At 42.7% G+C, this 12,501-nt stretch overlaps 1 protein-coding gene across 1 annotated transcript in view; it reads left to right on the top strand.

The window, feature by feature from the left end:
• The first annotated feature begins 5,235 nt into the window (after positions 1 to 5,235).
• PSTPIP1 (proline-serine-threonine phosphatase interacting protein 1) overlaps positions 5,236 to 12,501 on the top strand; it is a 35,825-nt gene continuing 28,559 nt past the window's right edge. Inside the window, exons 1-2 of the mRNA XM_009578284.1 lie at positions 5,236 to 5,378; positions 8,988 to 9,062. Of these exons, the coding sequence (XP_009576579.1) occupies positions 5,236 to 5,378; positions 8,988 to 9,062 (218 nt within the window). The remainder of the gene's footprint in view (positions 5,379 to 8,987; positions 9,063 to 12,501) is intronic.

The raw sequence follows: 12,501 nt of genomic DNA, 5'->3' as shown, positions 1-12,501 counted from the left end.
CACATTTAAAGAATACATTTATTGTTTAATTAAAGCATTTTTTCTAATTTCTTAAAAAAAAAAAAAAATTCTTTGACTATTCGTTAGTTCTTATAATCATCACAAAGTCTCAGCTGAGAGGTGCCCAAGCACTAGCTGAGTAGTGCGACTTTAACAGCCTTTGCAAAACCATTCGATGCTAATTACAACACAAAATGGTAAATGGGAAATAGAATAAAGGCAAGACAGCTTATCAAGGCTAGATAGTTGTTTAACATGATACAATCTTGCTGTCTTGATTGCCTTGACAAAGAAAATGTGGGGTCTGTTATGGTGCTACACAGGAAATCCTTAAGAAACTAGAGAAGAAAAACAAAACAGGACTGAACAGACACAGCAGGAGAAGAACAACTGTAAAAGTGGGCAAAGGCCCCATTCTGGGGGAGATGCTGGTGGCTTATGCTGAAATGGAAACGCCTGAGCTGGAGGAAGGGTTCTCAAGAGCTCATCTCAGGATTGATTTTATTCAATATATTCACTGCAGATACTGGCATAAGACATTAAGGATGGACTGGAAATAGTTGTTGTTGAAACAAATGGGTAAAATGAAATCTTGTACAGCAGGTATGTGATAACCTTCAAGCCTAGGGTAACAGAAAGCAGATAAAATTAATGTTTCAAAGTGCAAAATGAGAGTAAGAGACCAGTAGCAAAAAGGTCCAATACACTCTGGAACCTCATTAAGTAAAATTGCAGGAGAGGAGAAAATTGCAGGTATATCAATAGATTGTAGATCAATTAGGTGCCACTGGTATGATTTGACAGCAGAAGAAAGCAGATACATCTCTGATGTATCAGAAGTGTTTCTTAGAGAGCAGACATTAATGTCATGGTACAAAGCATCAGTTAGACTTTACTGGAGTAGCAGAGCATCGTCCTTGTCCAACAGGGATTTATTTAGCCTTGAACAGGTACTATAAGAACACACAGGAATCAATGGAATGAAAAAACAGTATCCCAGGAAAGGGCAAAGGAGATTTGTTGGGATTCAAGAAAAGGTTGAGAGAGGACGCATTTGTACAATACATGAAAGAAGAAAAAGAGCTGCTGAAATGAAAGGGAAATGCTTGTGTAAGTAAACTTGGGCCTAAATGATTTATGGCTACATTGTGGTTGGAAATTAAGAAGCAATGTTGCAGGGTGAGCGTCCATAGCAGCTGAAACTTGTCTCAACCTGGGCTGTCACCTGGCTACGTTTCCTCTCCCTCCTTGCTGTAGCCTGTGACATGCTAGTGGCACACGCTGTTTAGACCACAGCCAGATCTGCTGCCTGGGAGCTGAGGCAGCTCTGGTTTAGATTTCAGATGCTGTGGTTTCTGAAATACGGCTTCACATTCTTCAGGAACACGCAGTGAGGACAATAAAGCAAATTTTGAGATAGATCCCCTCAAAATGAAGAAAGATTAAATGAGTACCTGTGGTAGGAAGTCCTTTTTAGACCTGCATTTAGCTGGAACCAAATCCTTATACAAGGGTCAGCCACAGGGACAAAACCCAGACAAATCTAGCAGGCAGGAGTTGATGCATCCATCAGAGGAGACTCCAGCTCTCGTTCAGATGCGACTGCAGTGGCTCCATTTTTAACAAGTTCAAGTCTTACTCGTGTTAACAGGCAACAGACAGAAAGCAAAACTGTTGAGTAAGGCACTGGCCGTTTGCACTTGGCATACACCTGTGCACACAAGCACACAGAGTGAATGGTGAGAACACTACTCCCATACCCTGCTTGGTAAAAAGCCTGCGATCTAGGAGTGTGCAGGTGCTATTACAGATTTCACATTTAAACAGGTATCTTTCTATATGCGTTAAAGGACTAAAATATTCCTGTAGTTATAATGAGCAAATCTGGCTTTTGCATTTCTAAATTCATTGAAGTAAGGAAATAGGAAGGCAAAAAGATGGAGCACAGAATCTGTCGTGAGCAGTGGGGAGCAGCACTAACCTGTTCCCTTTGCTTTACTGCCAGTAAAAATGCCAGTGCGTGTCCTGGAGGCAAGCCTGTTTGCAGAGCTCCAACAAGACTGCACGGCTGTGCTGCCCAGGGCAGTGTAGCTTATAAAAGGATCCTTTGACTCAGACTGTGAGAGTATCTTGTTAGATGTGCTGCAAAATTAATTCTCTTGGTTACCAAGGCAGAGTGAACCTTGATGCAGTTTTTAATATGGCATTGCTTCTTCCCCTTGCATTTTTATGGCTTAGAGCAAGATGTCCAAATGGCTGAATCGAGTCCATTAGGTAGTTTTACTGGACCCCTAGAAAGGTTGCTGGTCAGCAGGCTGACCCCTGGCACACAGTTGTGTTTGTGTGAGTGTTTTTGGGTTGATAACGAGTTAGTGCTGCATTCTCCATTTAAGGAATTTAATAAGTTGTTCTCTCAGACATACAGAATTTGTTGTTCTTTCATTACGGCAACTGCGCCAGTTTAAAAGAGGTGGGGGAAGACTCTAAGTGAGTTTTAGCATTTACCGAACAAAGAGAGATGTTGAACAGAAACGGCTGAGTAACTTTACAGTGTGCTTACCACTCTCCGCTTGTTGATTGTGGCAGTATGCCTGACTGCTGGGGTGATACAAACCCATATGATATTTTCACTTACCTCTGGGCAGCATTTCTGGGACAAGAAAGCTGTGTACACAGCTATGGGATGTAGTTAATTGCATCTGGAAATACACAATCAAAATTCTTAGGGTGTGAGTTGGTTGTGAAGCATCTAACCAGAGTGGTTTCTGCCAGGCAGAGGGAGCAATTCATGAGAGTTTTTTACAGCAGCAATGCCTTCTGCCATTGAGATGTCCTCAAAAAAAAGGGAGAGGGGGAAGTGACAGTCCATTGCCAGGGTATTATCAAAAGCCTTTCCTACTTTCCACTATGAATGGCAAAAACTTGCTTCTTTTCATTTATCTCACAGCAGGATCCCTCCCTGGGATGTGTGTGCGTAACTTGCCCTTGGAAACATTAGGAAAACTGATGTTTTGGTTTTGAGATGCTATTTCTTAAGGAGTGATCATATGCATCAGATCAGCATATGTAATCCTATCATTTTACTGTGGTTGCAACAGTGATAACAGTGGATCCATGGCACTCTCTCCATCTTCTTTTATCTACATTATTATCTTGCCTGGCTCTATAGTGCAGACACTTTGCTGGTAGAGGCATTCATCTATGTCTCTTGTGAACCATTATCCTACTGTCTTTCCTTTCTCCCCACTGCTCACGATAAGAGCGTCCATTAGGGAAGAAGGAATTACTGCTGTCAAGAAACTGTAGCACTGGAAATGTTACTACAACCTGCAGGTTTACAAAGATTGTCTGCAGAAATTTATCCTTGCTCTTGAAAAAGCAAAAAAACCTGCTCCCAGGTCTGCAAATCTCTACAGAAACCCTGAGGCCTGGGTGAGCAGCACCGAGGCTGCCATCGGCCACCGCCACTCATTCCCAGAGCTCGCCCTATTCCTCTTCAGTCCCAGCAATAAGGAAGCAAAGCTGTAAGCTCAAATGTCCAGCAGTTGCTTGCCAGAGGATCCTTCCCGAGTCCCAAAACTTAAACAGCTGTCTTCTTCACAATCACAGTGGAAAGCAACAAACTAACGCATTTATTAAATGATAACTGTTTTTTGGGGACAGTGGATAGATGTATAAACTCTATACAGTTCATATATGAGCACCTGTATTGTACATAAACTGCTTGAGGGAAGGAACATATTCATTCCCTTTATGGTTACACAGTCTGTGATTTTACCGTAATGCTATAACATAAAGCTCAGATAACATTCACCACTACATTTTCAATAATATTATCACTATGTACTGGTTAACTGAGGCTCTCAAAGTAAAAATGGCTTGTCCTGATCCCATTGTGAGTCAGTGGGAGGTCCAGGAGTAGAACATAGAAATCCTCTCCCAGCGCCACACTCGGAGCACATCACAACTTTATTCCCTTCCCTTTCTGGGCTCCAGCATTTCCTCAGCAACACTGGCTTCGTTATGACTGATTTACTACTGCTGCAGTTCAATCTGGAAGTTGGTAAAAAGATGAAAGAAGTGCAAGACTAATTGTTTTTCTTCTTATTACTCAGATATTTTTGTCTGAGATGCATGGGGGTATGCTCTGCTGGATCATGCGGACAGGGGTAAGCCTGACGCATGGACTTGTCCGATGGGGAGGGAACCGCAGTCCTGGACCATAGCAGAGGAACATGGCGCTGAGCCGCAGAGGGTGCAGAGCCCCGGTAGGAGATAAGAGCCCTGTCTTTGGGGCAGCAAACTCCCTCCAGCTCCATGACCTCGCCTGTCTAGTGTGGCTGACTGGAAATCACAGATCACCTTGGCTGGCTCCATTTACCACATAGGGTCATGGAGCAGGACAGGCTGCAAAAATGCCCAAAGTCACAAGCGAATCCCGTGTATTGCACAGGAGATTGGGTGGTGAATGCAAAAGCAAGGGAAGGAGCACTCATTGGCAATCGTCTCAAACACAGACTTGCAGTTTCCTGCAGATCCGATGTCCACATTCCCAAGCTCTCCACATGCTTATGTTACTATTTTTTTTTTTTAAAACCCTGTCATGTTGAATTTACACCAGAGACAGACTGATTCAAACAATGAGAAGAGTTGTTACAGCAATCCCAAAGGAAACTTTAACAGCACACCAGAACCCAAGTGTTGTCTAATGGCAAACTGTCTCCCATTAAAACACCCACCACTGACCAGGTGGCACAACCACTATCCCGTGTATTGATATTCATACAAGCACAAGATTGCTTCACTTTTCCACTTGGATCTAGAGATGCAGGTCACCGTCTTACTGAGAGTCCTGTGGCAGTGAGTTGACTCTGACCATTCTTTTTAGAAAATGTATGGGAAGAGGAGCTGTTGTCCTTAAGGACTACTATACATCTCTGCTCTGCAAAGATCCCACACCCAACGCTAAAGGCGACTTCCCCAAAAAGACAGCTAGCGCTGCTTTCCACGCAGCAAAATTTGTGACTCACTTCACTTCTTCAGTATTAAAAACCACACCTGATTCAATCAAAACTTTTACAGATTTTCACTTTGGAGAAACCTCACCCATACCTGTGCCCTTAGCCCTGCCCCAGCTGCCATTGCTCTGTGCAAATCTAAAGGTCCATTTGGATTTTCCAGAAAGTTAATTTGCTCCATATGTCTGACAGCAGGCGTCTGGTAAACCTGCAAACTATGCACACAAATCAGCTCAACTGTTCATCTTTCTGTCTTCAGTGCAAGGAGTTCACCTTCCACACTGGCTATGAGGTGCTTGTACAGCGGCTGCTGGATGGGAGGAAGATGTGCAAAGATGTGGAGGATTTGCTCAAGCAGAGGTAAGAAAATCATAGTGAAAGAAGTGTGAACAGCCTCAATTTTCTCTCCTGTTTGGCATCTGGAATGGAATAGTAGGCTGTTTCTAAATTTGGTAGTGATACTAGTTTACATAGAAAAGCCTGAGTGATTTGAATCCTAGCCTTTTGACGTCATTTGTGAAGGTAGATAACAAATAGAAATTTTGAAGATTTGAGAAGAGAAGAGAGGGGTGAAAGAATCAGAAATCCAGAGGTCCGTTAAGAGTGAGGTAGTTATTGGTCCAGAATCACACGATAGCACATACATCCACAAGTAGCATTACCAAATTTCCCCTTTTACAGAGAGCATTTTTCTTTCTCTTTAAATGTGTTGTTGCCATAGGCACAGTTTCAGTTTCCTGCAACTACCAAAAATAGGCCATTTTTCAAATACAAAGCTACACAAGACACTACCAAAAGCCTTTCCCAGACACCCAAGACAGCCCACATCATTTGCCGACCTTACTAGAGTTTGAATAACAATGTTGTAGATTATGTCCATCCTTTACATGCTTCTTGGGGGCCCCTCAACAACAGCTATGGACATCTGACGCTTTTGTAGGTGAGAAAATACATATTACACAGCTGCTCTGACTCCTTTGCCATTCATTTTTGTACTTCCAACTTAGAAAAAAATATGTGAAATTTGGTTCTGTTTTCAAGTGGCTGGGTTTCAACAGTTTCAACATGTAGCATGAGGCACATACATGCTCATGCATGACCTGTAGGAAAGACCACACAATACGGGTTATATATTCAGCAGGTAATCCTAGAGCAGTTCATCTCAGAACTGTCTCCTTATGAATATTGCTCTGCCTTCATCAGTCACAGCCTGCTTTTTCTTCCCATGCTGTCCCCACCTAGTTGTCTGGTTTTAGGTTGGCTTTCTGAAGGCTACTTTTCAAGGACTGGGACTTTCAAGAGGATGTGAGACGTCAAACTGAAAGTTGACTATTTCACAGAGGGTGAAGAGTCTCCCATCAAAACCTGAACCTATTTGAATTGCTTTTCTTGACCACCAGTGGAAGCATATTTTATTGCCGCATGTGACTCAGTCCTGAAGTCACATCTGTCTGATGGTAGCTTAGGGTTAACTGTTTAAAATAGCTCCTTTGTGACTCATAACTTACAGAGATCAGAATTACATTGCAGGCTTCAGGCAGGCCCTACACTGCAGCATGCATCTGATGCTATATATGCTTGTGTTTCTTTCCAAAACATATTAGAGAGGTTTCTGCAAGTTGCAGGGTAAGGTTCTTCCTGGTTTGTGGACTTTCCACAAAGAAGAAAAAATGCACATACAGTAATTTTGCAGATCTGAAAGCTACACGAACAAATGTTTCCATGAACTTTTGCACACCCCCAAAACATTCCAGTGAGCGTGCATACGTGTGTGTGCTTTGTGTGTATACGCATGTTGGGGGAAGAGGAAAATGAGAAAAGATAGTGGGCACTGAATTGCAGAAAGAAGGTATTATTTCCAGTTTATTTCTGGAAGATGTTTGTTTCAGCTTGTCCTCATGTCATTCATGGGAATAACCTAGGAGGAAATCAAAACATGTGATGGATCTATGTTCCTAGAGGCTGCCCATACCGTGGGCTTCATGCCAGAATTTCAACAAGGACTCCCGCAGCAGCTGCCCCGAGTCCCAAAACCCACTGCCCTGGCTACACTAATACTTTATCAGTTTTCCACCCAGGTCAATTACTTCTGCTCACAAATACCTCTGCCTGGTCCAGAGGAGGGCCTAAGAGATTGGGGAGTGAGAAAGCAGTTGTATTCCAGAACAAAGCCCCGGATTTAAAACACAAAATATGCTCCAGCTCTTGATGGCTGCAGGGAAACCTAGAAGCTGTGTGCAAGAGTACCGGAAAGTGGGAAAGGCAGCACCAAGATGTAAAATCAAAGTCTCTGACACAGAAATGTTTCTTGTTATTAAAATTAGAAGAAAAATAATCTATTCTGCTTCTACAGTGTTATGGGTCTCTGGAGCATATTTCCATTTTGATGAATTTTCATTCCTCTAATACGAAAACGAAGCAGTACCTCTGTGTGGCCTGTCACCATATTTTGCACCCCGTTCTTCTAGAGGAATCCCTAGCAGAGATGTAGGAACACCCCACTAAAACGCAGCAATTTCTAGTGCAGGATGACAGCAATTAACTAATTGCATGTGCAGTGTTAGACACACGGGAGCCATGGACAGAGCCAGGAGCAGCCTCCACTCCTGGCTGCGGCAACCGTACGCTGCTGTACGACCAGCGCTACTATTCCACCAGCCTGACGGATCTCCTTGGACTGGGGGAAAGTCCCCAGGACGAGCCTGCCTCAGGTCACAGAAGATGGTTGCAAACCAGTGAGATTGCACCAGAGCCACCGGTACAGCTGGCTACAACACAAGGTGTTCACAGCCATCAGATGCAGAGGAACAGTCGAAAGGGCGGTTGGATGTTCTCAAACAGAGACCCACCCCAACGGCTGCTGTGTTGCAAAACTGAAAGACCAGCCCTCAAACCGCTGGAACTCAGTAAACAGCAATAATAAAGCACAGAGCGGCTGAGTGGGAAGATGGATGTAAGAACAAACCAGCGGGGTTGCATGGCCTTGCACCTACATCAAAATTCCTTTTTTGAACAAAGACTACGTTTCTCTTAGGTGCCAAGTTTCAGGCTCAAAACTGTTTGAAATGCTTTGAAACCCCTTTTGAGAACTGGACTTACCCTAACCAAAATCCTACCCCCCAGCCCCAAATCCTAGCACCAGGCTATCTGTTCATTATTTATTATTGACCATTCAGTAGTTTTTAGCAGCTACTCAAAGACTGAAAACTCAGTTCAGCCCCAGTCTTGCACCCAGGAGAAAGGAAATAACATATTTAGTACAAATACTTTCTTTTTTAAAATAGAGAATAGAAATTTCTTCCAGAGTTGGGGGAGGGGAAAACAGCAAAGAAATAATTGTTTTTTTTTATTAACCATAGAAACAGAACTACTTTCCCAAGTCACTAGTTACAGTTCCCCGTTAAATGAGATATCACATCATATTGTCCTCTCCATAAAACTGTCACAGCCTCACCTTACAAATAACAAGGCTCCTCCCCCCTCTGCCTCCATTGCAGCTGTTCAAGCAGCACCTCATGTTTCTAATGGTTAGAAATTTTCTTGCTACTCCCGGCTCTCATTTACTTACAACCTCTCTTAAATGGATCCTTTGGAACCTGCTCTTCACTCCCCTCCCAGCCTTCATTTTGATGGATCAAGTCAGCCATCATCTTTTCGGTTTCCGAGCATCTTCACTACACTTCTGTACACCTCTTCTTCTAATTGAATCCAACTTTTTGGGGACTGAGTTGTACATGGCACTCCACAGTAATCAAAGCCATGGAGACAGGCTTCATTTTCCCCTCATTTTTTCTACAAATAGCTCACCCAAAATATTTTGGAGGTAACTAATAGCACTAGGATTGAGGAGATAGAGAAATGAAAGAAATCGTATTTCTCATGTTTTGTACCTTGGATACAATTACAAGATTTGTGTAAACACGATCCTGGTACCACTAAGAGAAACTGAGTAAGTTTTTCTTTTAACAGAGCACAAGCAGAAGAGAGATACGGGAAAGAGCTGATTCAAATCGCCCGAAAAGCAGGAGGACAAACAGAAATCAAGTAAGGAATTCCTTTATTATTAGTGCAAACAAAAGCATTTTGGAAGCAATATCAGACGCCTGTGTTTTGCCTATGAATGGTGTCATAAGCTGCTCACTTCAGTGCATTACACAGCACTTCACAATGTACAGGAAAAATGGGGAAACACCATAGTCCTTCAAATCAGGATTCACAAAATCTCTCTTTGGGAATTGCCAGTAGGTCTTTACTGAGAAATTTTTGAATTTCAGGATTCCTAACTATGTTTAATATTTGCTTCCAAAAGCAAACTAAGTCATGGGGAAAAAAGGGAAAGGAAAAGGTTGTTAAATGTTTAGTATGGTGGTCTGGCAATTCTGGGAAGCTGGTAGACACTGAGATACTGTGACAGAATAAACACAAAGTGCAAAGACACCAAAAGTTAGCTTCTGCAGCAGGAAAAAGGCTTAGCTTAGGAATACAAACTTTAAACTTCTTTGAAGGGACTTCATTTGAAACAAATCAATGGAACTACTGAAACATACTAAAATGATGTATATTTTTCTCTGTCTCCTCTACTACTATCTTATATCACGTATAAATTGTGTTGGGAGGGGAAGATATATGTTGGCATGGAATTTAACTTAATAAACACTGCTGATAAACTGCTGCTATTATTGATGGTAGCAGCAATAATGAGACATTTTGTCATTATTGTAACAAGTAATAATACAGTAATAAGGTGGCAGAGGATGAAGATTTGAGGTCACAGAAGACAAGTCTGAAAGAGAAGACCTCAATCTAAACACAAAACAGCTCTATTGATCCCTGGGGCTTGCTACCCTCATCCATCCCGTATCTCATTTCTTAATTGCAGTCTCCTTTTTACATTGATTTATCACACTCAGTGTAAGCGTGATTTCCTGTTCATATTTTATGGGAAAACTTGACCCCAAACCCTTGCACCACCATGGCATGCAAGTGCCAGGCAACCACCTGTAGCACTTGCTATCAATTTGATGGTGGCACATCCAGGTTGACAGCGAAACTGTTGCATTAACCCAAGCACTTGATAGTGCGGAGAGCACTGAGGCTCACTCCAGAGAACGTGCCAGCCTCTCCTCCCCTAGTGCTCCATCTCTCCCTTGCCTCTGAGCAATGCAGTAAGGTATAGCAAGATTTCTAGCAAAGGCTGCTGGAGATGGCTTCTACATTCCTGGTGTCTCCATTCACAGACCTAATTGGAGAAAAGGAAGGAGAATAAAAATTGTTTTGAAATTAAAATAGCAGATTAAGGGTGGATGGCTTCTTCCCAAACCAAAGGCTTAGATCAGCATTCCAGGATTAACGAAAGGCTCCACCTAAATTTCTTTACTGGCAATGCAGGGCAGGCAGAGTGAACGTGTTCAGAAACAGACAGCTTTGGCTGCCCTTCTGTGACTTAGTGGATAATCCACGGGTCTGACTTTTCCTAAGAGATTATAAGAGCTTGATTTAGAGGCAGAGCCAAGTCCCAGAGTTGGGATATGGATCCAAGTTGGGGGAAGTTTGGACTCGGGCCCAGCTCTGCTTTGATCCATCAATTTTATAGCTTGGCATAGAAAGAAGGCTGAATATACCAACAAAGCATGCTGCAGAGCTGATTTACTATGTTTCCATAAACCCCGCCTGGTCTGGGTAGCAACCAGCTTTGCACTGATATTTTTATCAGAGCAAATGTCTCACTGTAAGTGTTCCAAAGCAGAGAGAGGACACTTTGCTTTCTGTCATTCAGCATCTTCTGGTTGTTTAAGGAGTTACACAGATGGACAGTGAAGGGCATTTGTCCAGAGTAAACACTTTAAAATCAGAAAAAACTAGGGTCTAATCAGGGCTGGAACAACTCATGAAAATGAAATATTTGGGTTTAATGCCTTATAATTTTTGACGTGGTATGAAGTTTCCGTTTGTTTATATGACATTGATTGCTGACAGCAGTTCTGGTCCCAAGGTCAGTCCTTCAGAGGGACCGGAGGGAGGGAACCTATGTACTACCTGTAATAAGAAAAGCTTGAAAGGACTATGCTACAACTATCACTGTGCATTGCTTCAAGTGCTTCCTCTTTATAGGACTCCCTATTATGGACTAGCACACTGAGTCCTAATAGTCTTACAAGTACTTGGCAGGCTGAACAGGGCTGTTCACATCGTTAAATGTAGCTTTGGGTAGCAGTATTTCTCAAATAAAGTCTAATGAAGGCGTTGTGCAGGTATTTGTACCTAAAACTTGCATTTGACAATCACCAGGAAAAAAAAGTAACTTCCAGGTTTTTTTTGTAGAACATTTTTCAGATCTTCCTGTCCATGCTATGTATTGCAGAGGAGCAGGAATTACTAATTTTAGATCACTCACTCATTTTCTTGCTAATGCAAAATTATTATCCTCTAGTCTTAAATTCAGTTATCTTTTAAACATCTCGGATACTAAGGCTTTCTGTCGCTTCTCCTGGGAAATTATTTCACACCCCAGTAGTTCTCAATATCAGGAAGATACCCGATACACTTTCAAAAAGTCGATAAAAATAACATAGAAAAATCCATCCGCAACAGCCACTCAAAAACTTCCAGTATCACAAAATACCCAGAAGACCTTAAGAGAAATAACTGCAAGCCCAATTAATACTGTTTAGCACAACTTCTGAAACTAATAGATTGGCTGCAAAAACCTCCCATCACTCCACCAGATCAAAGCGATGCTCTGTAGCTGCTATGGAAAGCAGAGCAGGAGAGAAGCGGCTCAAAGAGCGAGCAGCAGTCCCTGCGCAGGGGCCTGCTGGCAAAGCGTCTGTGGCAAACCCGCGCTGCCGGCCAATGCCAAATCTGCTGATCTGGAAATGGCGGCACCACTACATGCGACGGGCAGCCCAGCGGGGCCTCACGTGCTTATATCCTCCTAGTACCAGTGTGAACAGCTCTTTCCAACTCCAGAAATGCGGTCCCTGGCAGCCGCCCGGCTCTTCTAATCTTAAACTCTCTGAGGTTAAAAAAAATGTAGAGATAAAACCCCCACCTTTCTCCTGTGCTTGGAGAGAAGAGGGTCTGCTCAAGAGAGAAATTAGGCAGAGGTGAGGAGTTACTGCCCAGCTTGTTACTTCAGCACAGTCAGGACCAGCACGAAACAAGGTGAAGAGAATAAGCGCGATGAGTAAATACAAGCAAACGGGGAGAAGCCTGGAGAAGTCTATGGTACACTGCACCAGGTAGTAGCCATCACTGTAGAAAACAGTTCTCTCCCAAGCCTCCCCCATATTTTATAAGTTTTTAGTTTTGAATCAAAGAAAAGAACAATTTCAACATTTTTTTTTAGGCTCTTCTCTTTTCCCCCAAACTTTTGCTTCAGCTGGAACAAATTGCTGAACTCAGCTAAATGCGTAAGTAGATTCAACTGCCCATTTTTATTTACTGAAAGACACGGATGAAGAAATATGCTGCTGACCCAAAA

The sequence above is a fragment of the Fulmarus glacialis genome, unplaced genomic scaffold, assembly GCF_000690835.1.
Source record: "Fulmarus glacialis isolate BGI_N327 unplaced genomic scaffold, ASM69083v1 scaffold11015, whole genome shotgun sequence".
NCBI lineage: Eukaryota > Metazoa > Chordata > Aves > Procellariiformes > Procellariidae > Fulmarus > Fulmarus glacialis.
Note: the sequence above shows the minus strand (reverse complement) of the source record. Positions and strands in the feature narration are given on the sequence as shown.